Raw genomic sequence first — 27,313 nt, forward strand, 5'->3', positions numbered from 1 at the left:
CCTGGCATATCAGAAGGTACCCAAGCAAAGAGGTCCTTGTTTTTATGGATGATCTTGCCTAATGCTTCTTTTTCCGATTTGGCCAATCCGGCCCCGAGATATGTGACTTGGGAAGTTTCCGAGCCGATCTGGAATGCAATCTTCTCCTCGGTTGATTCCATTCGTTCGTCCTCATTCATTCTGGGATCCAAATCCCAATTTGAAGATGTATCTGCTGCTAGGGGGTTCACCACATGAACTCTCTTTGATTTTGATTGTGTTTCCTCAACAGGAGTTACTTGTAGACTAGCGAAGTAACATTCTCGAGCTGCCTTCTGATCGGCATGAACTGTGAGGATTTTCCCTTTTTCAGATGGGAATTTCATTGCCAAATGCGGTGTGGAAACGATAGCGCCCAACATATTCAATGAGGGCCGACCCAGAAGAATATTGTAGGACGTATTAGCGTGTACTACTATGTATTTGACCTAGATGTCTTTATACTCCTGCTCATCAAAACAAAAGCGAGTAAAAAGTTTAATGTACCCCTTGGTACTTGCCCTCTCCCCTGAGAAGCCGACTAGTGGTTCGTCATATGGCATAAGTTCTTTCTCGGAGATACCCAGTTGTTTGAAAGTGTTCCAATACAATTTATCTGCCGAACTGCCTTGATCCACCAGTGTCTTTCTAACGATGCAGTTGTGAATTTCGACGCTAATCACCATGGGATCATCCTGTATGGGATCTATGCCTTGGAAATCGGCATCGGTGAAAGTTATGGCCGGTAATCTCCGAACAGGTTGTCTATCGATTGTGTTGACCGACCGCACGACACGCAAGTGTCTTTTTCGGGCCGAAGAAGTAAAACCTCCGCCGGCGAATCCTCCCGCGATGGTGTTGATGACTCGCCTATGTGAAACTGTAGGTTCATCTTTTCTCTCTCGTGACCGGCTTCGCTCGCGACGAGATCTATCCGAACGGTCTTGCCTAGGCTGATCACGTCTCGATTGATATTGACGGGACCGAGACGAGCCAAGCCGATCAACAAAATTATGAAGCCGGCCTTGCTTGACTAACTCCTCAATTTTGTCTCTAAGGGTTGCGCACTCCTCAGTAGAATGTCCCCGATTACGGTGATACCGGCAAGATTTACTGGTATCAGCGCGTGGAGGAGTGGAAGCCCTTTTCAGGACAGCCAGTATTTCCGTCGCCAGCGCGTGTTCAAGCACCGCGGATCGACTTGCGTTGAGAGGGGTATAGTGTGTATACTTCGATCCCCGCACGGGTCGGTCCCAAAGGGTTATCTCCTTGCCTCGCCCCTTGTATGGTTGCTCTGTTTGCTTCTCTGGCTTGCTTGATGGTTCGGCTCGGGCTTGATTGCGATATTCAGCCAATTCTTCCATTTGCATATACTTATCGGCCCGCCTTCGTAAATCATTCATGTCCGAAGGAGGCTTTTTACAGATGCTATTAACAAACGGCCCAGGCTTTAAAGCTGTTGTCAGGTGATGCAGTGCAACAGCCGGATTGAGATCGCGGATTTCCAAAGCAGTCTTGTTGAACCGATCCATAAATGTCCGAAGGGACTCTTTTTTGTCTTGGCGAAGATTGACCAGGGATAGAGACGTCAAGCTATGAGGTCGGCTCGTTGCAAACTGAATTACGAACTGGGAAGACAATGTGTTGAACGAATCAATGGAGTTAGAAGGGAGTCGAGTAAACCAACTCAGGGCCCTGCCTTTGAGAGACGTCGGAAAAATCCGACACAAGGCAGCATCATCTGTTGTACTCAATGTAACCTGCGTCAAAAAAACATCCAAATGTTCATCAGGATCTGTTGTACCATCATACTTATCGATGGGCAAGGATTTCCAATTATCCATTAAAGGGAGTTGCATAATGGAAGGAGTAAAAGGGTGACGATGCGAGCCAACAGTGGCCATGTCTGTAGGACGACCAACAGTATGTTGAGCCGAAAGGATTATTGGAGGTGCCGCCGCCGAGGCATGTGGAGCCGAGGTATGGACCTCATGAGACTGATAGGACCCCTGGGTCGGCATGTTGGTCACTTGAGTGGGTTTCCAGGTCGGATCATTTTTTAGTGCTTCGTTTTCGGCTCTTAATGCCGAAAGCTCCTTCGCATCCTTCTCCCGCTGTTGTTTCATCGCGGCCATCTCCTGTTTTAATAAACGAACGGTTTCCGAGAGGTCGGTCTCATCCACCACTTCAACACGCTCCTCCTCGAGCTGTTGTTCTACCGTATTCATTCTCCTTGTTATCGCCATTGTCTTGCTCAACTAATCTTCACAATCATCTCAGTTCGGCCCCACGGTGGGCGCCAAATGTACCTGCAAAAGGGGTACACCAGTAATCTTCTCGTAGTCTGAGGCCGAATGAGAGCTCCGATCCAATGCACTGGTGAAGGGGTTGGTACCTGCAAAAGGCACTCCAACACTCAAGTCAGGACAAGCACGAATATCTAGGATAATTAATGAACAGTAACGTTACCTTTTGACCTGAGTTATTTATACTGACATTTATGGGCCTTGGACCCCATGGGCCCTGCAACGTATTTATCGTATTAGGTAGTACACCTTAATCAGCTAATTAACCCCTAATCATGGATTAAGGGCAATGAGTAATGATGGGTCGATCCTGGTGGCCGACTAGCGTTCGACCACCTGGTTCTGCCATTCGGCGGCCGACGGGGTGGTGGCCGAACGCCCCTACTTGCCCCTACCAGTACATATTTATATATAGATAAAAGTTCAAATGATACCAGTATAATTTTTACTAAGTATTACACCACTTAATAATTTTATATTAAATGTACATTTTATAAATTCAATCATTAAATTAAAATTTATTTATTCTTAGATTATATATATATAATTTTATATTAATTTAAAATAATTTGATACTTTATTCTTATAAAATAAAATTAATGTAATATATATTTTAAAATATAATAAAATATAAATATTTTGATATAAATATATAAAAACGATACGAATTTTTAATTTAATAATTAAATTTATAAAATATATATTTAATATAAAATTATTAAACAATATAATATTTAATTAAATTATATTAATATGGATATTATTTGAATTCTCCTCTTTAATCAAATATTAGATTGGATTTCTAATTCAAACTCGACATTATTTTATCTTTTTAAAAATTGAGTCGACAAAAAATGATATCAACCCTAATCCGTGTCAAGGTTTATTTCCTTTTTTATAACAATACAGGATACAGATTTGACCATAACTGAGGGTTCCAATGCCAAATATGCTATTGCTGGCCATCTCTATTTTGACAATCATCTTCATGACCATACCATCATATCACCCTCAACATCAACACAACCATTAACTTCTAATTTTATATTTAGAATTTTTCACACATTTTTTTGCCACGAATTATCACTATTTTTATTTCTCGTATTTGCACTTCGCTCGAAAAAAAAATAATTAAGAATATAATATGTCAATTTTGTCGTTGAAGTTTTCCAATATTAGATAACCCCAAAAATATCTTTTGGACAATAATTCCAAGAAGAGGACATGTGGGATTAGAGTCTGGTCATCATCGTCGTCATGCAAATGCATAATGCCACGAGAATACAATTTGAATTTGGGAATTGGGAGTCCCCAAAATAAAAATAATTAACGTGGAATGACTATTCAAAGATTTAAAGTTTGTGAATATAGCTGTCAAAAAAGAAGTCTGTGAATAGAAAATATTATCTTGACTACTTTTGGGTTGAGCTGGTTATTAATCAATTACCGAATTATACGGCTCTACATTACAGACAAACATGGTAATTGTTGATAAGATCCACGTTCGGAATGGAGCCCACTATCTTTCCGCAAGTTGACAGCTAGATTGCTACACCTTAAGAAATGTATAAAAAAAGTTATTTATAAAATAATTGTCAACTTCTTTTACTAAAGTTATTTATACTTTAATTAAGTTCCGAGTTAATTTTTATTTTATATTTTTATTTATTATAAGATTCATACGAAATATTTATTATTAGAGCTAATAATTAATTTTTATCAAAATTATGAACGTACACAAAATATCTCTTCTAAATATAATATATTTTATATTTAAGATTAAGAATTAAAAATATAAGTAATTACTATTTATATTAATCAATGTTAGTCGACAACTAACTTTATACTTCTAAACATGTTAGGTTTTTTATAATAAAAAATTATTTATAAAATAATTATGAGGTTTTCATTGTATTTTTTATTTTTACTTTAAAACAAATACACATTTTAACTTTTGAATTATTATAATTATAACCATCAACTAAATTATTACACTTAATCCAGTGCAACTAAAATGCAGCGGAAAGATTTGAATAACATACAATCAACATAGGATTCTCACACAATAATTGTCTCGTTATTCATGATAATTATACATTTATGGGACAAAAAACATATTACTGAAAACACAAAATTTCCTTACGGGATTATATAATGTCTTGTGCATATATACAAACTACATCAACTATATAATTGTATACAAAATAAACTCTACTTGTCGGTCAAGTGTCTAAACATGACCTTTGGCTACATTAGAGTAGCAGCAACACAAAAGAGCCATACCAACATGACTTGTCACCAACCATCCAAGAAAACTTACTAATTTTGTCCTACTTTTATACCAAGTATGACTATTGTAATCTTAACCACAAGAGAAAAAAAAAGGTAAGTTGGTGAAATAGAAATAACATACATATACATCAACTTATAACAATACAACATAAGCAATATGTTCAACATCCCATGCAACACTACATATCAACTTTCAACTTATAAACAACATCTCAACAACTTACAACACCACAACACATTTTAACAACTTCAACATAACAACATAATCAACATAGACAACAATAAGCAACTAATGTGTCGTAACGTATATAAATTATGGAGAGCTTCTACAACTGAGATGAACAATTTAAGTAACTAAATCTTATCAACCCACAATTTTTGACCTATTGCAACTAGGCCAAGTATAAATAACCTTAGACCTCAAAGAGTGTTAGGTATAGATTTTAATTTTGATTTCTTAGGTTTCGCCACTTAAATTATAAAGTCTAGTATTTTTATAAAGGTAGAATAGTTCAATTAAAGTCTACCACGACATTAGGTTGCAATACTAATTCTATGAGATTAGCATACCAATTACCCTTCAAATACTATGTTCTTTCAATACTCTTTTAGGGATTAAGTCTCTTGGTTGGTCACTTTATACATGTATGTTTTGACTTTACCCACATACGGATTCCACATAAAACATAGAGGAGACAATTTAAAGTAACTACCTATTCAAAAAGCCAACTTACTTATTAAAGGGTTTTAAACTAAACTCTTTGAGCACCATAACTTATATCCATATAGTAAGATATTTTTATTTCTAAAACATTTTTTACTCTCTTCTAGTTTTTGTGTATTTTAGCAAAGACATGCATATCTACCACTTGTCTAACAACTTAATCAACTTAATCGACTATAACATCTATATAATTACAATTTTATCATCTATTAACATGCAACTTAAAACATTATACATCTTACAACTTAATCAACTTCATCAATCTCATCGTAGACAACTTTAAACATCATCAATCATATCCATAATTATCATACTTCAACATTAAACAACTTAAAACAACATACTTCATATCTCTCAAAACTTGCCATCCAACCAGCCAAGACAACATGCAAACCAACATACAACATATATGCACCATAAGCAACATTGTTGTGCATCGGAGGTGACCACACACACATGTGTTCATAATGATAAGATATTGTCCGTTTTAGGCTTAAGTCTTCACGATGTGATATTTTGCTTACATCCCAACAAACACCAAACCAACTCAAAACAACACAAGCAATTATAAAAAATCATAATTATTGAAGTTAATCAAGAACACCATTTCAAGAGCACTTCTAACAACACCTCCGAATTGCAACCTTCACTAATTCAGTCATACAAGTGACGAATTCAGACAACAATACTAAACATTCAACATAGCAAATCAAATCACAGAGCTTCCCTTACCTCTAGTCAATCAACTGAGAAGAGGAGAAGAAGAAGAAGAGAACTCTATACGACTTTGACTTGAGATTTCCAACTTTAGGAACTTGAATCCCCAACTAGGCAAGCAAATAAACTATAGGAATGAAGAAGAAAATGATTTCAGTTAAAAGAAAAAAGAAGAAGAAGAAAAAGAAGAAGAAAAGAATTTCTTAAAACTTTAGAGAATTTCTCTGTAATTTTTTTTTTAACTTAAGGTTAACCTAACTTTATTTGAAACTATCCGTACAACTTAACTCTTCAGGATTTTTTTTGATCTCTAAAACAATCAAACAACAAAATAACAATAATTAAATTACAACATCTAAAACACGCCGTATTATAATTAATAAGTAATAATAACTTATGTGATATTCAAATTCTACCATTAAATATGAAAAAAAAAAGTAGAAAAGAGGTGAACACATGAGACTTGGAAAACCTGAAATGGACACGTATCAAGTTGTCTATAATAAGGAAAGGAAAGGAAAGCACGGGTTGGCGTGTTGACGAATGGAGTCCAAAACACAGCAACAGTTGGTTTCCTTTGATGATGAGTGTCCGACGAAGATAGAAGCATTGGCAGAGGATTGTGTTTCCAAAATTCTATCCTACACATCACCAGCCGACGCATGCAGATTCTCCATGCTCTCTTCATCCCTCCGCTCCGCCGCTGACTCTGACCTTCTCTGGCGCTCCTTCCTCCCTTCTGATCACACTCACATTCTCTCCAGGGCCCTCTCTCCCCTCACCCTCAATTCCTCTTCTTTCAAACACCTCTTCCACGCTCTTTCCCACCCTCTTCTCCTAGACGCTGGCAACATCGTATGTATTTCATAAATCATAATCATATACACATATGCTTCATTTTTAATAAATAACTTATATATATACACTATGCATGTAGAGCTTCAAATTAGACAAGTCTTCTGCTCAAAAATCTTATATCCTATCTGCCAGGGAGCTTTCCATCACGTGGAGCAATGACCCCTTGTACTGGTGCTGGAGACCAGCCCCTGAATCAAGGTAATTAATTATGTTACCGTCACTCTAATATATGTAGAAGAATCCAGCCACCAAAACCAGCCAAACAACTTTCGGTGCTGGTGAAAAAAAATCAAAAGGGAAAATTACGATTTTGCCCCTAAGCTTTAGGATATTTACGAGATTGTCCTTGGAGCTTCAACTATAAATAGGCCTCCCCATTTCACTTGTAAATCAACTCAGAAATTACTCAAAAACACAAGTTTCCTCTTGTAGAGTGAGTGTTTGTTGAGTGAAGAGTTCTGTATTCCCACAATTTGTGGAAGGTGGTAATAAAATATTTTCGGAGTTGGTCCCGTGGATGTAGCCCTAGTGTAAGGGTGAACCACGTAAAATTCTTGTGTTGTCTACTTTCTTTTCTTTTTTTGTCTATCATCATCTAGCTAGTTTTATTTATTTGTTGCCGCCTATATGGCTGGATCCGCCTAAATGGCTGGTTTTATTAACATGTTTCTGCTTTCTTTCCCAACAACTGGTATCAGAGCCAGGTTGTTTCTGCTAAACAGCTGGCGAGAGTACTGTTCAAGTAAATAGTATTTTGTAAAAAAAAAAAAATACTATTTACGTGAATAGTGAATAGTGCAAATTGGTCTTCATCACCAATTTGGTAGAAGTTTGCAGAAGCGATCCGAGAAGAAGCAGATAAGTCATGGAGAGCAACACAGGCACCATGGTGAAATTGACGGCAACAAATTATTCATTGTGGAAGTCAATGATGGAGGATCGTCTTAATTTATTGGACCTTTACGATCCAATTGAAGGCGATGGATCGAAGCCCGAAAAGATGTCCGATGGTGATTGGAAGAAATTAAAGAAGAAGACTTTAAGTACCATCCGTCAATGGGTGGATATTACTCTCTATAATCAAGTGTCCAAAGAAACAGATCCCCAAGTTCTTTGGAAGAAGCTAGAGAGTATGTACGAGACAAAGAATGCTCAATCAAAAATATTCATGATGCGAAAGCTCATGAATTTGAAACTACAAGAAGGACGAGCCGTAGCGGAGCACCTGAATGACTTCGAAGGCCTAGTCATGCAACTAATTTCAGCAGGCTTAACGCTTGAAGATGAGATGCAAGCATTGCTACTCTTGGGGTCATTACCAGACAGTTGGGATACTTTAGTGGTATCCTTAAGTAATTCTGCACCAGAAGGCAAAGTATCATTGAATATGGTAAGAAATAGCATACTCAATGAGGAGATCCGAAGAAGAGATGCTGCCAAAAATGAGACTCATGCTCTTGTCACAGAACGCAGGAGTCGAAGTAAAAGCAGAACACCAAGAGGGCATAGAGATCATTCCAAGTCCAGGGAGAGACGCAGTTGCTACAACTGTGGCAAGCCAGGCCATCTCAAGAAAAATTGTAGATTCCTGAAGAAGGAAATCCAGGACAAGAATCAGGCAAATGACAGAAACACTGCAGCAGCAACATCAGCCAGTGATGATGAAATAACACTCTTATGTAATCAAGGAGAGTGTTGTCATATTGCAGAACCAGATGAGGAATGGATTATCGACTCGGCTGCCTCATACCATTGTGTTCCCAAGAGGGAATACTTTACCACCTACAGAAAAGGAGATTTTGGCCACGTGAACATGGGGAACAAAAGTACTTCACAAATAGTGGGAATTGGTGACATCCACTTACAAACTGGTGTTGGGTGCACATTAATACTAAAAGATGTGCGGCATATTCCAGATATACGTTTGAACCTGATTTCTGTGAATGTGCTGGACAAGGAAGGATATGAACATTCCATGAAAGGTGGCAGATGGAAACTCACCAAGGGAAGCTTGGTGGTAGCAAAAGGGAAGTTATGTTGCACGCTTTACAAGACATATGTAAAGGTGTGTAAAGGACAACTAAATGCAGTGGAAAATGATGCTTCACCTAATTTATGGCATAGACGACTGGCGCACATAAGTGAGAAAGGATTACAACTTTTGGCCAAGCAGTCCCTTATTCCTCAAGCCAAAGGAGATTTTTTGAACCCTTGTGATTATTGCGTATTCGGTAAGCATCATAGAGTATCATTCAAAAAGAGCTCCAATCGAAAAAATAATAAGTTGGAGCTAGTACATTCTGATGTATGTGGTCCCATGGAGATAGAATCACTTGGTGGCAATAAATACTTTGTCACATTTATTGATGATGCTTCACGAAAGACATGGGTATACCTGCTACAAGCAAAAAGTCAGGTATTCCAATGTTTTCAGCAGTTTCATGCCATGGTAGAAAGGGAAACAGGAAAACAGTTGAAGTGTATCCGAACAGATAATGGTGGAGAATACATCTCAAAGGAGTTTAAAGATTATTGCTCCAAGTATGGTATTCGTCACGAGAAAACTGTTCCTGGCACACCTCAACACAATGGCATTGCAGAACGGATGAATCGTACAATTGTGGAGAAGGTACGATGTATGCTCAGAATGGCTAAACTACCAAAGCCATTTTGGGGAGAAGCTGTACAGACTGCTGTCTATCTCATCAACAGATTACCATCAGTACCATTGGGTTTTGATATTCCAGAGAGAGTTTGGGCAGGAAAAGAAGTAAGTTACTCTCATCTGAAAGTCTTTGGCTGCAAAGCATTTATGCACGTGCCAAAGGAACAAAGATCAAAGCTGGATGATAAAGCCATTCCTTGTGTTTTTGTTGGATACGGAAATGAGGAATTTGGTTACAAGCTATGGGATCCAGAAAGGAAGAGAATTGTCAGAAGCAGAGACGTAATATTCCATGAGCACGAGACGATAGAAGATCTAAAAGGTGGGGAAGCTGCAAAACCTATGGAAGATGGTGTTAATCCAACATCTCATGTTCCATCAGAATGTGCCACTGATGGAAGACAAACCCAAGAACCAGAACATGAGACAGAAGAGCCAGTTTTTGGGGATGAAGAAAGCGTAGATGAAGAAGTTGTTGTACCTGATACAGAGGCTAATGAGCAGGGGGAGCCATCCTATACCTCTGGGCAAGTAGAACCACAAATAAGAAGATCTACCAGAGAACGCCAACCATCTACAAAGTACCCCAGTTCTGAATACATCCTCATTGCTGATGAGGGAGAGCCTGAAAGCTTCCAAGAAGTGCAGTCTCATAAAGACAAAGGCTGCTGGGTGAAGGCAATGCAAGAGGAGATGGATTCTTTAAAAAGGAACAATACATATGAATTAGTACAGCTGCCAAAAGGAAGAAGAGTACTCAAAAATAAATGGGTATTCAAACTAAAGAAAGATGGTGATAAGCTAGTCAGACATAAAGCGAGACTCGTGGTAAAGGGTTTCAGCCAAAAGCAAGGTATTGACTTTGAAGAAATTTTTTCTCCAGTTGTTAAAATGTGTTCTATCAGAGTCATACTAGGACTAGTAGCAAGCATGGATCTGGAGTTGGAGCAGCTTGATGTAAAGACAGCTTTTTTGCATGGTGATTTAGATGAAGAGATCTATATGGAGCAACCTGAAGGTTTTGAGGTCAAAGGAAAAGAAGATATGGTTTGCAAGTTGAAAAAGAGCTTGTACGGATTAAAACAAGCTCCACGACAATGGTATAAGAAGTTTGACTCGTTCATAAAAAGTCAAGGTTTCAAAAGAACAGATGCAGATCCTTGTGTGTATATCAACAGATATCCAAATGGTAAATTCCTTATCCTTCTCCTATATGTGGATGATATGCTAATTGTAGGCCAAGATGTTCAAATGATCAAAAATCTAAAAGTAGAATTGTCAAAGGCATTTGACATGAAGGACATGGGCGTAGCAAAGCATATCTTAGGAATGGACATCATCAGAGATAGGAAAGCAGGAAAATTGTGGTTATCACAAGAAAGATATATTGAACGGGTTCTAGAGAGGTTCAATATGAAAAATGCTAAGCCTGTTATTACACCACTTGCTGGGCATTTCAAACTCAGCAAGAGATCATGTCCAATAATAAGGGAGAAAATGTCAACAATTCCATACTCTTCAGCAGTCGGAAGCTTAATGTATGCTATGGTGTGTACAAGACCAGATATCGCTCATGCTGTTGGCGTCGTGAGTAGGTATTTATCAAATCCCGGGAAGACACATTGGGAAGCAGTAAAATGGATCTTGAGATACTTGAGAGGAACATCCAAACTGTGTTTAAGATTTGGAGGAGCCAAACCAATTCTTGAAGGATATACAGATGCAGATATGGCTGGAGACCTTGATGATAGAAAATCTACTTCAGGATATATATTTACTTTTTCAGGGGGAGCTATATCATGGCAATCTAAGTTGCAAAAATGCATCTCATTATCCACAACTGAAGCAGAATATGTTGCGGCTACTGAAGCCGGAAAGGAGATGCTGTGGATGAAGAAATTTCTTCAAGAACTAGGGTTGAAGCAAGAGGAATACATAGTTTATTGCGATAGTCAAAGTGCTTTAGACTTGAGCAAGAATACTATGTACCACTCTCGGACTAAACATATTGATGTAAGGTATCACTGGATCAGATTGGCCATTGAAAAGCAGTTATTCCAGTTAAAGAAGATTCATACAGATAGAAATGCTGCTGATATGCTAACAAAGAATGTGACCAGAGAAAAGCTCAGACGATGTATCGAGCTTGTCGGGATGACTGTGGCTGGAGGGGGAGATTTGTAGAAGAATCCAGCCACCAAAACCAGCCAAACAACTTTCGGTGCTGGTGAAAAAAAATCAAAAGGGAAAATTACGATTTTGCCCCTAAGCTTTAGGATATTTACGAGATTGTCCTTGGAGCTTCAACTATAAATAGGCCTCCCCATTTCACTTGTAAATCAACTCAGAAATTACTCAAAAACACAAGTTTCCTCTTGTAGAGTGAGTGTTTGTTGAGTGAAGAGTTCTGTATTCCCACAATTTGTGGAAGGTGGTAATAAAATATTTTCGGAGTTGGTCCCGTGGATGTAGCCCTAGTGTAAGGGTGAACCACGTAAAATTCTTGTGTTGTCTACTTTCTTTTCTTTTTTTGTCTATCATCATCTAGCTAGTTTTATTTATTTGTTGCCGCCTATATGGCTGGATCCGCCTAAATGGCTGGTTTTATTAACATGTTTCTGCTTTCTTTCCCAACAATATACACCAACACATTTAATATAATCTAAATATTTTTGTTACCCAAATATTAGATATATAGATTATACAACTTTAATTAAAAATTGTGTAGATTCAAAGAGGTGGTTGAGCTGAGAACGGTGAGTTGGTTAGAGATTCAAGGAAAAATCGAGACCAAGATTCTGACACAAAACACGTCCTATGGGGCTTATCTTATAATGAAAATCTCGCATCGTGAATACGGGCTTGATTCGGTGGTGTGCGATGTATCGGTCCAATTGGGAAACAAGGTGCAGAGTGGGAGGGTGTATTTGTGCAAGAAATTGGATGAGAAGAAAGACGAGGGAATTGGAATTCCGAGGAGAAGAGAAGATGGGTGGATGGAGGTAGAAGTGGGTGAATTCTTGAGTGGTGAAGGTGAAGAAGTGGTGAAGATAAGTTTGATGGAAGTGGGTTATCGGTTGAAGGGAGGACTTATCGTGGAAGGCCTTGAAGTAAGACCAAAACATCATTCTTAATTTTACTTTATCATCTCTGCAGTTGAAAAGATAACTATGGTTTTATTTATCATGTCACTCTGTCTATCCCAACACTAACCCTCCCTAGATTCAATGAACAAACATTATTCTATTAGTTTCAGAAATGAAAATAGGAACAACTTGACTGAATATCTAGTAAGGATTAAGATATTTCTCGTCCACTGGTCAATGACTCAATGGCATGTGACTTCAATTAATGCATAATAAGTTAACCAGTATTTTAGCAAAATGTTGATTGTATATAACTATAATTTATTTTAAATTATTATAAAAGTTAATTACTTATATATTACTAGTGTAAAATTTTTTTATATTAACAACTAATTAGATATTTTAATTGTGTCATATCACTATAAATATATTTATTTTTAACAGTGATATAACACAATTAAAAAATTTAATTGATTGCCAGTATAAATTTTTTTTACACTGACAATGTATAGGTTATTAATTCTTATTATAAATATAAATAAATATCATATTTAAATATATTTTTTAAATTTATGTAAATAGGTGTTTTATTAATTAATAATTTAATGTAATAATAACAAAGTTTATTCATAAATAATTATTAAAAATATAAATCAAATTAAATAATAAAAAAAATTAAAAGAATCTTTAAATCTTCGTCCTTAAAGAAAAGTTTTAAGAAAATGCCAAAGTACAATATAACCACCTTCATTTAATATATGAGAATTGATATAACATTTTGGTTCGTCTTTTTTTTCTTTAGTAATTTCTTCATATATGTTTAAATCCTCAACAAATATTCAAGTCCCGTTGAGAACTTGAGGTAGATATTTTGGGAAGAATTTTTATTGCTCCAAAAGTACGGGAAAACTACACTACGCCAGCCGTTTCCAAAATTACTTTATCAGATAAGTATTGATAAACTGATTTTAAATGAAATTGATTTCAAAAAATTAATTTTAGTCAAAATTAATATTAAGTTAATAATTTTTTTAAAAAAATAAACTAATGGTAAAAATTAATATGAATATTTTCATTTACCAAAAAAATTACCTATAATTGTTATAATTCAAAATTAGTTTTAGATTTAAAATTGATTTCACAACATAAAATTAAATACTACCTATAATCACGTTAATTATTTTTTAACATAATTTTAAATGAATTAATATAAAATCACTTAGTATGTAGATCAATTAATACGAAAGCTGGACCATTTCAACTTAATTAATGATCTTTACTTGAGTTTTAAATATGTAATTATGTCAAATATTTAGATAAGAAATTTGGACCTTTTGATCCTTGTAGGATAGTTTTATTAACTATTTACACAAACAATTTTTTTAAACTATTCTTTTATATGTATTGTTAAAAGTCATATTAACACATGTCACATTAGTTATTTATTTATTTTTTACATGAGTTGTATTATAGTCATTATAGTTGATAATAACTTTTTTATTGTGATTATTAATTGTAGGACTTCAGAAACATTACATGTATAATTTATTTTTTTTTCACTATAGCACATTCCTTTTTTTAAAGTTGCTATAGGCATAGTAACTTAATTTTTTTTTTTAGCGCTATGGTTTATAGTACCTTCATTATTTTTTTATTATTTTTGTTTTAAGTTGTTATAAAGCATAGTAACTTTATTCTTTTTTCGCTACCTATATTTTCTAGGCCATGGCACCATTCCTTTTTAAAAAAATTAAAATAAAGTTATTATTTTCTTAAAAAATAACATGTTAATTTTTTTTATGATGCTCTATCCTATAACGACATGAGTTTTATATAAACCTACTTACCTGACCATTTTTTAACAAATATTTATATTGTTATGCATTCTTTATCTTTTATACTTGCATTTGTTTTTTTAAGAGGTCAAATAGTGACCAGTCCCAGAAGACAAGTAGTATATTTTTAAGGATTGATGAAAAGATTTCATTAGAAATCTTTAAATAAAAATTAAATTGACTATTTGTGTAAGAAATATTTAAATATAAAAAAGTTTATTATCGACCGTATATTTTGAGGAAGGTAATGATGTTATTATATTTCTTTTCAACTTATGAATGATATGAATGTAAATTACATGTTTTGTGTTTATAACAAATTTTCTAGAGTTGAGTTGATTGAATTATATACCAAAATTAAGAGAACTTTAAAAGAAATTCTACAACATTTGTATTATCACAAATTCTAGATGAAATTATTGTCTATTTATGTGATTCATAATACGTATTTTGACGTCATATTAATGATATGATATTTATTATTGATTATTTATTTTTATTAAATTATTATTAATATAATATAATTAATTAAATATATAAAAAATTAAAACAAAAATATATTTTTATTAATTGTATATTAATATTATCGAATAATTATGTAAAACAAAGTATTTTACATTTTATGTTTAGTATTAGTATTATTAATTATCTAAAATTTAAAATTTGATCGTTATAAACCATAATTATAGGTCATAGAAATAATTTTTTTTATTTTTTTTATTTTACTATACTTTTATTGTCTCTGTACGTAAATTATAACATCCATTTTTCATTTTTATTTTATTTTGTTAATATATATAAATCTATGGGGTGATAATGTTGTTTTGCATTGATTTTTTTCCCCCAAATTGTTGTATCTGTTGTTTTCGATACATGTCGAGTGAAGTTATTTAATTAATTAATTTATTTATATAGTTAATATTTTTTTAAAATGAATTGTTGTCGTTATGGTCTAGCATTTTTTTTATCGCTATAGCGACTTGCTGGATCTATTTTTGTTTTCCATGTTGAAAGTCAACTTTATATATATATATATATATATATATATATATATATATATTATGTACAGTTAGTTGTTTTTAATTATTTTTATATAGTTAAATTATATATGCATTAGATTTTATTGAAAATATTAGAATGTGAAATATTTAGCAACTTAAATATTCATTTTTTATATATATTATTTTGTATGTCTTAAGTTATGGCATTCCTTTTTTATTTTATTTTGTTAATACATGTAAAGTTATTGGATGATAATATTGTTTTACATAATTATTTTTTTCATGTCTATTGTTTTTCAAACATATTAGGTAAAGTTATTTGTTTTTTTTTTTTTACTTTATATTTAATATTTTTAAGAAAAATCATGTCGCTATGGTCAATAACGTTTTTCTTTATCGTTATGCCATATCGTTTTGTTAGATGATACCTTTTTTTTTTTTTTTTTTCATTTTTTAACGTGATTTTTTTTTATGTACAATTAGTTATTTTTAATTATTTTTATATAGTTAATTTATAAATGTATTGATTTTATTACAAGTATTAGAATGTGAAATATTTAGCATCTTAAATATTCATATATTTTTATTTTGTATTATTGTCGTGATAAGTTATGACATTCATTTTTAGTTTATATTTTTGTCAATACACTTTTTTTATTCTATAAAAAAAATTATTTATTTTATTTATATGTTTAATTATTTTTTAATAAATTAATTTCGGTCGCTTGCTAGATGATTTTTTTTTTTTTCTTTTTTGTACGTTAATTTTTTTTTTTAATGTACAGTTTGTTATTTTTATTTAATTTTATGTAGTTAGTTTTTATATGTATTAGATTGTGCACGCTTATGTTATTATAAACTAAAGTTAAAGTAAAATAGTTTGTATGTTTTATTTTAAAATAATAAATAAAAAATTATTGTTGCAAACTTGAAAGCTAGATTAACCCCAAGCGTGTGTTCAACAGTAGGAGTTGATCTACGTTTAAGCAAGGTTAGGGATTTGAATCATGCCTTGTGTATGCAGCTGCGTTAAATATTGGGGTCAGTTATCCCACCCTTTGAGGTGCCTCCAACATAGCGAGGAGATTAGTCACTGCTATCGGCGGTAGATACTCCAGAGATGAACAAAAAAAAAAACTTGAAAGCTAGATTCAAAGTGTTGTAATAATCATCTTCTCATAACTACCATATAATCATATTCAAAACATAAGAAAGATAGAAATTTAAGTGATACACATGTTTTGTATGTAATTATACTTTTTTTGTAAATCTATTATTTATTATAAACACTCATTATTTTGTACTGGTTGTATAATGTTTAAGTGAGACGAACACAATATTTGTGTAACTTTCATAATTATAAGGTTATAAGGTTAAACTTAGGGGACTTGTTTAAAAAGAATACTTGTTTTGAGTTTAGAGGTGTTTAATTATAAAGGAATACTTGGTTGTTAAGTATGAACATACTTGTTATTAAAAGAATACTTGTATAATTGTTTGAAGAGATAAGTCAAAAAATACTTAGGATTGAATCAGAAGTCACTTATTGAAAGAATATTTAAAGTTGAGTCAGAAGTCACTTGTTGAAAGAACACTTGTATATTTATTTAAAGATAGTGAAACTTAATCTAATTAATTAAAAATTGAATGTAATCTTGGTGGTTGAGACGAACCAACATAAAATCATACTTATACCGTATGGTGGCCGACTTGCCCGAATACCCGAGGCCGTTGCTTATGTCGAGTACCCGAACTCGCCGACCACCCCCAGATGGGGCGAAACGTGTCGGCGGAGTCGGCCGAGTATGTCGGCATCATCAAGATGGTTACGGAGAGATTCATTAACATAATGCATAGGATTAGACCCCTAATTTTCCGGGGCCCAGTCCCTAATTGCGGCCCAATAAGAACTACTATAAATAGGACCCCAACGAGGTATGTAATTAATTCTGAACTACCGCATTTATTACGCCGACCACTAACTTGAGCGTCGGAGTGTCTTTGCAGGCACACCCACCCCTGACTTCGGACTACCCGGATAGGAACGAGAAGACCGAGACCCAGGATCAGACCCGCTACAACAAGGATAATTAGAGTGTGTATCCTAACACAGGAACATTTGGCGCCCACCGTGGGGTCGAAGAGACGTTTTCAGCCCCTTAAAACTCTATAGCTGAGACCGAGACATGGTAACAACGCGCAAAGGACAATCGACAACGACTCACCTGATTCGTAACCCCGAAAGCAATCCCGTCATGGCCAACCAAGAGCGCTACTCGTACAGGATGCCTTAGACCCAACTAGAACCTGTGATACAGCAAGTTCAGCCGAACACCAATCAAACTCAACCGAACTTTCAAGACGACTTGCGAGCACTTCGCAAGGAAATGGCGGCCATCCAAAGGCAAAGAGAAGCCGACGCCCGAGAGCTGGCCGAGCTACGTCGGCAAAATGCCGAGCTCCGGAACCTGAACCAAACATACGTGCCGACCACTCCCACACTCGCGGAAGAGTCCGCCTATCACGCCCCGACAGACCAGGTCACCCAAACTCCGGTCACATCTTTAATAGCCAACAAGGCCGACACCACCGTTCACTCCCTAAGGCATCCTTTTTCCAGAAGAATAATGGAGGCAACACTGCTGGACCATTGGAAGAGCATGCCGATCGAGAAGTACGACGGATCATCCGACCCCGAGGAGCACCTGAATGTTTTCTTGACTCAAGCAACTCTCTCCACTCAAGACTACTCGGCTTTGTGCCGAATATTCCCCACGTCTCTGAAAGGAAGGGCACTGGGGTGGTTCACAAGGCTACCGAGCTCTTCCATCGACTCATTCAACGAATTATCGTCCCAATTCACTCTCCAGTTCGCAACGAGCAAACCGTATAGGACGACCTCGCTAGCCTTAGCGGGGGTTCGTCAGGAGAAGAAAGAGAGTTAGAGGACTTTCATGGACCGGTTTAACAAGATCGCTATGGAAATCGGCGACCTCAACCCTGCCGTGGCAATGGACCGGCTGAGCACGACACTCAGGCCCGGACCCTTCGTAAACAGTTTGTGCAAAAAGCTGCCGTTGGATATGAATGACCTCCGACGCCGAGCCGAAAAATACATGCAAATGGAGGAGTTGGCGGAGACCCGAAATCAGGCCAGGGCCGAGGAGGGTTATAGCCGAAAAGAGTCCGAACGAGAACCGATGAGGAAGACCAACGCCGAGCCCCTAAATACCCGCCCCCAAGAGGACCCCGCTATACAGTATATACTCCCCTCAATGCAAGCAAGGCCAAAGTAATGGAGCAGGCTCTTGCGTCAGAAATCCTTGTGATGCCGAAAAGAGCGAACACGCCCCCTAGAGCCGACAGGGCAAAGAATTGCCGATTCCACCGAAACTGGGGGCACTCCACCGAAGAGTGTTCAGCATTGAAGGACAAGATCGAGGACCTCATCAAACAGGGTCACCGCAAAAGCTTTACCACCTCCCAAGACCACCAGTCAAGGGAAATAGACCATTCTCGTGAAACTCGTCCACCGAGGGACCGACGCCGCCGATCCCGTTCGGTTGAACGCCGAGACCGATCACAGCGTCCCAGGGAGGACAATGACCGAACACGGAAGGTGATCAATACAATAGCCGGGGGCTTTGCCGGAGGCGGTTCCTCCTCTTCATCACGAAAGCGACACCTCCGAGCTATCCGATCAGTGAATAATGTGAACCAGCCGAGAATGCCAAGGATGCCACCCATCACTTTTACTGACCGAGATTTCTGTGGCGTCGACCCTGTACAAGACGATCCCATGGTAATTTCGGTCGAAATGCATAACTGCATCGTGAAGAAAACGTTGGTCGACCAGGGGAGCTCGGCCGACATCTTATATTGGAACACGTTCGTGCAACTAAGAATCCCAGAAGAAAGCCTAGAACCATATCACGAACCGTTAGTAAAGAGTAATGACGAGGGGGTACATCGACTTGTACACTCACTTCGGTTTCGACCAAAAGTCTTCCCGAGAGATCAAAATTCGTTACATCGTTGTGCATGCGAACACATCCTACAATGTCCTACTCGGCCGACCCTCCATCAACGCACTCCGAGCCATCGTCTCGACCCCTCATCCGTGCATGAAGTTCCCGTCGAGAGATGGACAGGTAATAACCGTTCATGCCGACCAAAAGACAGCAAGAGAATGTTACCTCTCTAGCCTAAAGGTCCGTCCTGTATCCGACCCCCGTCAACGTTGTCAGGCGTAAATGTAATAAGACAGATGACAGAGGGCTTAGATCTCGACCCACGCTTGGGTGAGGAGGATCGAATCGAGTCGGCCGAAGACCTCGTCCCTTTCCAACTCGGGCAGACACCCGAACAGGTCACACACATAGGATCTCAGCTGAACGAAAACGATTCGAACCAGGTGAAGCGAACGGTTCAAGACAAAAGAGACTTGTTTGCATGGAAAGCGTCAGATATGCCGGGGATAGACCCTAGATTCCTATGTCACCGACTAGCCGTATGCCGAGACGTTCGGCCAGTCGCACAGAAGAAAAGAAAAATGGGCGACGAGAAGAGAAAGGCAGCAGGTGCCGAGGTGAAAAAATTGTTGCAAGCAAAGTTCATCAGAGAGGTCACTTACACGACTTGGCTAGCCAACGTGGTGTTAGTCAAAAAAGCCAATGGGAAATGGAGAATGTGCACCGACTATACCGACCTCAACAAGGCCTGCCCCAAGGATGCCTACCCACTCCCTTGTATCGACCGACTAGTCGATGGAGCGTCCGGACATTCAATCTTCAGCTTCTTGGATGCTTATTCCGGTTACAACCAAATAAGGATGCACTCGACCGACGAGGAGAAGACGACGTTCATAACCGAGAGCGCCAACTTTTGTTATAAAATGATGCCGTTTGGGTTGAAGAACACCGGGGCGACCTACCAGAGGTTAATGGACAAGGTGTTTCAGGCTCAAATCGACCGAAACATCGAAATCTATGTAGATGATATGGTGGTCAAGTCCAACTCTCTGGCCGAACACTTAGTCGACTTAGCCAAAATCTTCGGTGAACTCCGCAAGCACAACATGAGACTCAACCCCGAAAAGTGCACCTTCGGGGTCAAAGGAGGCAAATTCCTAGGTTTCATGCTATCCGCGAGAGGCATAGAAGCGAACCGAGACAAATGCCAGGTCGTGTTAGACATGCGAAGCCCGAGCAACCCCAAGGAACTGCAGCGCCTCTCGGGACGATTGGTCGCCCTATCCCGATTCCTCCCACAGCTAGGCGACAAGATTAGTCCGATGACAAAACTCTTGCGAAAGGCTTCGGCCTTCTCACGGGATGAACAATGCGAAGTCGCCTTCGCAACGTTGAAGACAACCCTGGCGACCCCGCCGACCCTCACGAAGCCTGATCCTCTAAGTCCGCTACTTGTATACTGGCCGTGTCCGAGGAGGCGATCAGTTCGGTTCTGGTGCAAGAAAAAGAAGGCACCCAAGCTCCTATATATTTTATTAGCCGACAACTGCAGGATTCTGAAACCTGATACCAATTGATAGAAAAGGTTGCACTCAGTTTAGTACACGTCTCCCGACGCCTACGTCATTACTTCCAAAGCCACCGAGTTATCGTGCACACTGACTGTCCAATCGCTAAGGTACTAAGCAAACCCGAACTCGCCGGAAGAATGATGGCCTGGTCAATGGAACTCTCGCAATTTGACATTACCTTTAAGCCGAGGGGACCGATCAAGGTCCAATGCTTGGCCGACTTCATAAACAAACTTCACCCTCACGGCCAATTTGAACAACAGCGGTGGACCCTCTATGTAGACGGATCCTCAAACAACCAAGGGAGTAGGGCAGGGGTAATCTTAGAAGGACCGAGAGGGATAACTTTAGAGCAATCTTTGCGTTTCCGGTTCAAAGCTTCAAATAACCAAGCCGAGTACGAAGCTCTATTGGCTGGATTGAGGTTGGCCGAGGACATGAGCGCATCAAGAATCAAGTGTCGTACCGATTCCAAAGTGGTGGCCGAGCAGGTGGGCAGAAATTTCCAAGTAAAGGACCACAACATGATGAGATACTATCATGCCTATCAAAAATTGAAGGCGAATTTCCAGGAGGTGTTGGTCGAACACATCCCCCGCGAAGACAATACCCGGGCCGACCAGTTGGCTAGGTTGGCCGCAACCAAGAAGTCGGGCCACCTGAGAACGATCATTCAACAAGAGATCGACCACCCCAGCATTGAAGCAGAGATGGTAGCAAATGTTAATGCTAAACTAGCCGATCGTGACGATCCCCCCGATTGGCAGGATGAACTGAAGGCATACCTCACCAGCGGAATCGCACCCACCGAACCGACCGAGGCCAAGTGGTTGAGAACTCAAGCCAGTAGATACGTCATCATTGCCGGCCAATTGTATAAACGTGGCTTCTCTACCCCTTTGCTTAAATGCCTAAGCCCCTCCGAGGCCGACTACGTGATGAGAGAAGTACATGAGGGCATTTGCGGAATGCATTCAGGAGCTAGAACGACAGTATCCAAACTCTTGCGAGCCGGATATTATTGGCTGACCATAAACTCTAACTGCGCTATGTTCATAAAGAAGTGCCAGCCGTGTCAAAAGCATGGCAATTTGATCCATCAGCCGGCCGAGCAATTACATTGCATTCCCCCAGCATGGTTGTTCACCACTTGGGGTGCCGATATACTCGGACCTTTCCCGGTCGCCAAGGGCCAATGCAAATTTCTCATCGTTGCCGTCGACCTGTTCACCAAATCGATCGAAGCCGAGCCCTTGGCGTGTATCTCGGCTCATCAAGTCCAAAAGTTTCTATGGAAGAATATTATCACCCGTTTCAGTGTCCCACACACTCTTCTGACCGACAACGACCTGTAATTTACCAACCGAAAACTCAATGAATTCCTAGCAGGCTTAGGAGTGCAGCACAAGGTCACATCGGTCGAACACCCACAAACGAATGGTCAGGCCGAGTCAGCCAACAAGGTCATCCTTTCAGAACTGAAGAAACGTCTAGGGGAAGCGAAGGGAGCATGGGTCGAGCAGCTACTCGAGGTGTTATGGGCATATCGATGCACCCCCCAGTCAACCACACAAGAAACACCTTTCCGGCTGGTCTATGGATCCGACGCGATGATCCCGGTGGAAATCGGAGAGCCGTCATTCCGCCGAACCCACTTTGACGAAGCAAGCAACGAAGCCGAACTCCGAACAAACTTGGACATGGTAGAAGAGATTCGTGACCGAGCACTAGTCGTGGCCGAGGCCACCAAGCAACGCTACAAGCGAAGATTCGACAGCAGGGTGAAACAAAGAGAATTTCGAGAAGGAGATCTCGTTTGGAGAGCCACAGGTGAAGCGAGAAAAGATCCGAGGCAAGGGAAGCTCGCCCCAAATTGGGACGGACCGTTCCGAATCCGTCACAACTTGAACAATGGAGCGTACAAGCTGGAGCACCTGTCGGGAGAACCAATTCCGAGAACTTGGAACTCTTCGCATTTGAAAATGTACTACAGTTGATGTATCAGTGCACTCTTTTCCTTGACCGACTCTTTTTTCCCTAAGGAGGGTTTTGGGTTGGCAAGGTTTTTAACGAGGCACTTCATTAATAAAACAAATTTCATCATATTGTTTCCTATTTTTTAATGTTTAGGTTGACATAGACCAAGCGCTAAACGACGACGCGCACTTAACCCGAAAAATCCTCGGTCGATCGCTCCGGCACGTACTCGCGCCTTAAGGTTCCCCTCCCGAGTAACCTCCTCGGCTAAGGATGCACCTAGGCCAAGTACCTTTCCCAATGCATACTTAAATCGGAACCCTCCTCGGCCGATCACTCCGACGCGTACTTGCGCCTTAAGGTTCCCCTCCCGAGTAACCTCCTCGGCTAAGGATGCACCTAGGCCGAGTACCTTTCCCAACGCACACTTAACCCGAGCATTCCTCGGCCGATCACTCCGACGCGTACCCGCGCTCTTCAGGTTTCCCTCCCGAGTAACCTCCTCGGCTAAGGATGCACCTAGGTTGAGTACCATGCCCAACGCATACTTAAATCGGAACCATCCTCGGCCGATCACTCTGACGCATACTCGCGCCTTAAGGTTTCCCTCCCGAGTAACCTCCTCGGCTAAGGATGCACCTAGGCCGAGTACCTTTCCCAACGCACACTTAACCCGAGCATTCCTCGGCCAATCACTCCGAAGCGTACCCGCGCTCTTCAGGTTTCCCTCCCGAGTAACCTCCTCGGCTAAGGATGCGCCTAGACCGAGTACCGTGCACAACGCGCACCGAACAAACTATGGCCAACCTCTCAACGATTCACGCAAGCCTGACACGCACAAATCGAAACCGAGCGTTCTCCAGCCAAGCAACCCTTAGTCACTCATACGTAACCCACCGCTCACACTCAGGTCGAACACTCTTGCCACAAGTTCAAACCAAACACATGAAAACCGTACACTCGCATACACGAATACACCACACACCAATCATTGACGAAATCGCAAAATTAGCCCCTCAGCCACATCGAAGTCGGTTGATTTTAACTTAGGCATTTAAAAACACGATGAGTAAGCAAAAGAAATTTCATTAATGATGGCCGATTAAAACGGCTACTTACAAAAAACAATGAGTCAGGTTTATGCACCGACACCAAAGGCCGAGCTTACAAAACGCGCTGACGGCCCAATTACAAAAAATAAAATCCTACGACCAAGGCCGATCCTCATGCGGCTGCTGAGTCCACCGGATCCCCATCACCAACAACGTCAATAACCGGGTCCTCCTCCTCAGTCGGCTGTACGGGAGGTTGGGTTGAAATGCCTCGGCATGGAGCCTCAGCATCAGGCTCGGCCCCTTGAGGGAATTCAGCATAACTCAGAAACCTTCCACCCAAGAAGTCTCGGCTAACATCAAACTGGAAATCGGCCGGGACCTCACAGAAGTGGTAGGCCTGCCGCACTGCGTGTTGAAAGCCGACATCATGCTGTGGAAGGATCTGCTCAGTCGCCTCGGCCTCAAATTTGGTGGCCGCCTCCTTCAGCCGAGCAATTTCACTCTCATATTTGGAGGCTTCGGCCTTCAACCTCTGAAAGACTAACTTCAAGTCATCAGCCTCCCTCCTATGGGCGTTGGAGACCCTCTTCAGCTCTTCGGCCGACTCAGTTAGCTTAGCGTTGGCCCCCAACGCCTCCTTCACCATGGCCTCGGCCTCCTTGAGCCGGCCATGAAACCTTTCCTCGGAGACAGCATGTCGCATCATGACATGCTTGGCGACCAAGGAGGTCCGAGTATCAAGCTCACAGAAGAGCTTGTACGCGGCCTCGGCGGACATACCCTCCAAGTATTGCAGCCCCCCTTCGGTAGCAAGATCCAAACTGACCAAGTTCTCGGTCTGCACGTTGGGGGCTAGGAAGTTCGAGCCCGCCACCACAGCGGGAATAGCAAAAGTGCCGCACCCCGATTGCTCCAACGACAGTTGTTTAGGGCGCTTATGAGAAGAGCTCGGCCGCTCCGGCTCTATATTGTGCTCGGCCGCCCTCACTCGGGAGGTGCTTCCCTTCTTCTTGGGGTCGGCGACGGGAATCAGCACATGGGAAGGCTTATCCCGAGCCATCTTCAGAGCCAACCGTGCCGGGGGAACCTACCCACTAGCCTTTGCATCCTTCGCCCTTTACGCGAGCATAACGGTCACGTCTAGCTTACCTCTGGCCATTAAACCTGCAACGAAGGAAATCTTAACATCAATTTAAAAACTGATTAAGTAACTGAATCCTAGAACGCATACCTAGCAAGGCCATCTCAAAATGAGACATTTCAAAAATGTCCAAAAGGCCTCGGACAGGCAAGCCTTTCGGTAGCTGATCTAACAGGTCCACAATCTCCTTGTCCTCGGCAGGGAGTTTAGACGCGGACATCGCTTCGTAACGCGTCGGGCACTTCGTCCAATAAAAGGGAAATAGTGGGTCGCCTTCTCGGTCATAAAAGCAATTCTTCATCTCCGACCCCTAGCAAACCTTGAAGAACCCATTCTTAAACCCTTTGTAGGAAGAGGTGAAGGCTCGGAGAAATCCTCGCTTCGGCACCCGAGACAATGACACCCACTTCACCGGTTTGCTTGGGCGACTGGTATAGTAATAAAGGAAAGCCAGGGGTCGGGGAGTCAGACCCAAACACAAGCATAGATTCTGAAACGCCTGCATCGCGGCCCAGGCATTCGGGTGCAACTGAGTCGGCGCCACGTTGAGCACTCGGAGAACCCCCATTTGAAAATCGTCAAAGGGTAGTTGAACACCGAGGTCTACGAACCAGCACATGTAGGCGTAGAAGTAATCATCCTCATCGTCCCCTGACTCCAAAAACACGAAGTCAGTCTCCGGCCTGTCGTCCATGCATGCCTCGGCAAGTAGGGGAAACTGATCCTCCCCACTTCCGAAACAGTTCTCCAAAGAGACAAACGTGTCTAACAACCCCTAGTCAGACAACTTCGAAAGATAAATGCCGACCTCCCCGTCGACCCACTCTTAACCAGGCATCTCCACAGTTCCATAGTCGATCCGTGCCCTTACCCGAGTACTCGGTCCGACAGCTCTCTTGTCTCGTGCATCGCTGGCCACCTCCAGTTCGTCCCTGCTTATATCAACTTGCAACGCTTGCGGGTCCGGCTGACCGACTCGACCTAGACCTCGGTCATCCACCTCGGTTGCCCGTGCCAAGGCCACGACCAATGTCGCCGGAGGCGATACCTCGACCACCTCATCCCCGCTGTCCTCTTGTTCGGGGTGGTCAGAAGGGAAGACAACTTCGCACTGTGTAACAGCCCAAGCAACCCGCATGTAGATATTGTCCGCTTTGGCCCACGGCCTCACGGATTTGTTTCTGGCAATGGCACGCATGCCACCCCAAAACGCGTCTACACAAGGAAGGTATCCACACCCATATATATGGCATGCTTCGTTCTCCTTCCTAACCGATGTGGGACTATATCCACCCCCCCTCAAGGGAGTCCAGCGCCCTCGCTGGCACACCGGCCCGGGAACCGGCTCTGATACCAATGTAACAGCCCAAGCAACCCGCATGTAGATATTTCCCACATCGGTTAGGAAGGAGAACGAAGCATGCCATATATATGGGTGTTGATACCTTCCTTGTGTAGACGCGTTTTGGGGTGGCATGCGTGCCATTGCCAGAAACAAATCCGTGAGGCCGTGGGCCAAAGCGGACAATATCTACATGCGGGTTGCTTGGGCTGTTACATTGGTATCAGAGCCGGTTCCCGGGCCGGTGTGCCAGCGAGGGCGCTGGACTCCCTTGAGGGGGGTGGATATAGTCCCACATCGGTTAGGAAGGAGAACGAAGCATGCCATATATATGGGTGTGGATACCTTCCTTGTGTGGAGGCCTTTTGGGGTGGCATGCGTGTCATCGCCAGAAGCAAAACCGTGAGGCCGTGGGCCAAAGCGGACAATATCCACATGCGGGTTGCTTGGGCTGTTACATTTGGTATCAGAGCCGGTTCCCGGGCCGGTGTGCCAGCGAGGGGCTGGACTCCCTTGAGGGGGGGTGGATATAGTCCCACATCGGTTAGGAAGGAGAACGAAGCATGCCATATATATGGGTGTGGATACCTTCCTTGTGTAGACGCGTTTTGGGGTGGCATGCGTGCCATTGCCAGAAACAAATCCGTGAGGCCGTGGGCCAAAGCGGACAATATCTACATGCGGGTTGCTTGGGCTGTTACACACTGCAACGGTGGCAACCTTGATATTTCACTTGAAGCCGACCCCTCTTTAT

The 27,313-nt window shown here is 40.7% G+C and overlaps 3 protein-coding genes across 9 annotated transcripts; 2 read left to right on the forward strand and 1 right to left on the reverse strand.

Annotated features, from left to right (window-relative positions):
- Positions 1 to 467: 467 nt before the first annotated feature.
- On the reverse strand, positions 468 to 2,264 carry LOC109812127 (uncharacterized). The gene has a single exon (XM_020376012.2). The coding sequence runs from the start codon at positions 2,262 to 2,264 to the stop codon at positions 468 to 470; it is 1,797 nt and encodes a 598-aa protein (XP_020231601.2).
- Positions 2,265 to 6,503: 4,239 nt separating this feature from the next.
- On the forward strand, positions 6,504 to 27,036 carry LOC109787822 (F-box protein PP2-B15). 7 transcript variants are annotated; one of them, XM_083059710.1, is made up of 4 exons: positions 6,504 to 6,912; positions 6,995 to 7,113; positions 12,309 to 12,690; positions 17,510 to 26,350. In XM_083059710.1, exons 1-4 carry the CDS (start codon positions 6,601 to 6,603, stop codon positions 17,594 to 17,596), a joined length of 900 nt encoding a protein of 299 aa, XP_082915836.1. In that variant the 5' UTR covers positions 6,504 to 6,600; the 3' UTR covers positions 17,597 to 26,350. The 7 variants fall into 6 exon arrangements, with proteins under 7 accessions (XP_082915836.1, XP_029125751.1, XP_020201993.1 ...); XM_029269918.2 differs by lacking the exon at positions 17,510 to 26,350 and adding an exon at positions 16,468 to 16,735 and having other exon boundaries at positions 6,506 to 6,912; XM_020346404.3 differs by lacking the exon at positions 17,510 to 26,350 and adding an exon at positions 16,527 to 16,735 and having other exon boundaries at positions 6,506 to 6,912.
- Positions 22,655 to 23,041, forward strand: LOC145950037 (uncharacterized). Its single transcript, XM_083060955.1, has one exon. It carries the CDS (start codon positions 22,655 to 22,657, stop codon positions 23,039 to 23,041), a length of 387 nt encoding a protein of 128 aa, XP_082917081.1.
- Positions 27,037 to 27,313: the final 277 nt, after the last annotated feature.

Source organism: Cajanus cajan, chromosome 7, assembly GCF_000230855.2.
Source record: "Cajanus cajan strain Asha chromosome 7, NIPB_CcT2T_4, whole genome shotgun sequence".
Classification (NCBI taxonomy): Eukaryota; Viridiplantae; Streptophyta; class Magnoliopsida; order Fabales; family Fabaceae; genus Cajanus; species Cajanus cajan.

What these genes read in the sequence shown, in the direction of transcription:
- LOC145950037 (XM_083060955.1), top strand. Translation starts at nt 22,655, where the DNA reads ATGATCCCGGTGGAAATCGGAGAGCCGTCATTCCGCCGAACCCACTTT.
- LOC109787822 (XM_083059707.1), top strand. Translation starts at nt 19,770, where the DNA reads ATGACAGAGGGCTTAGATCTCGACCCACGCTTGGGTGAGGAGGATCGA.
- LOC109812127 (XM_020376012.2), bottom strand. Translation starts at nt 2,264, where the DNA reads ATGGCGATAACAAGGAGAATGAATACGGTAGAACAACAGCTCGAGGAG.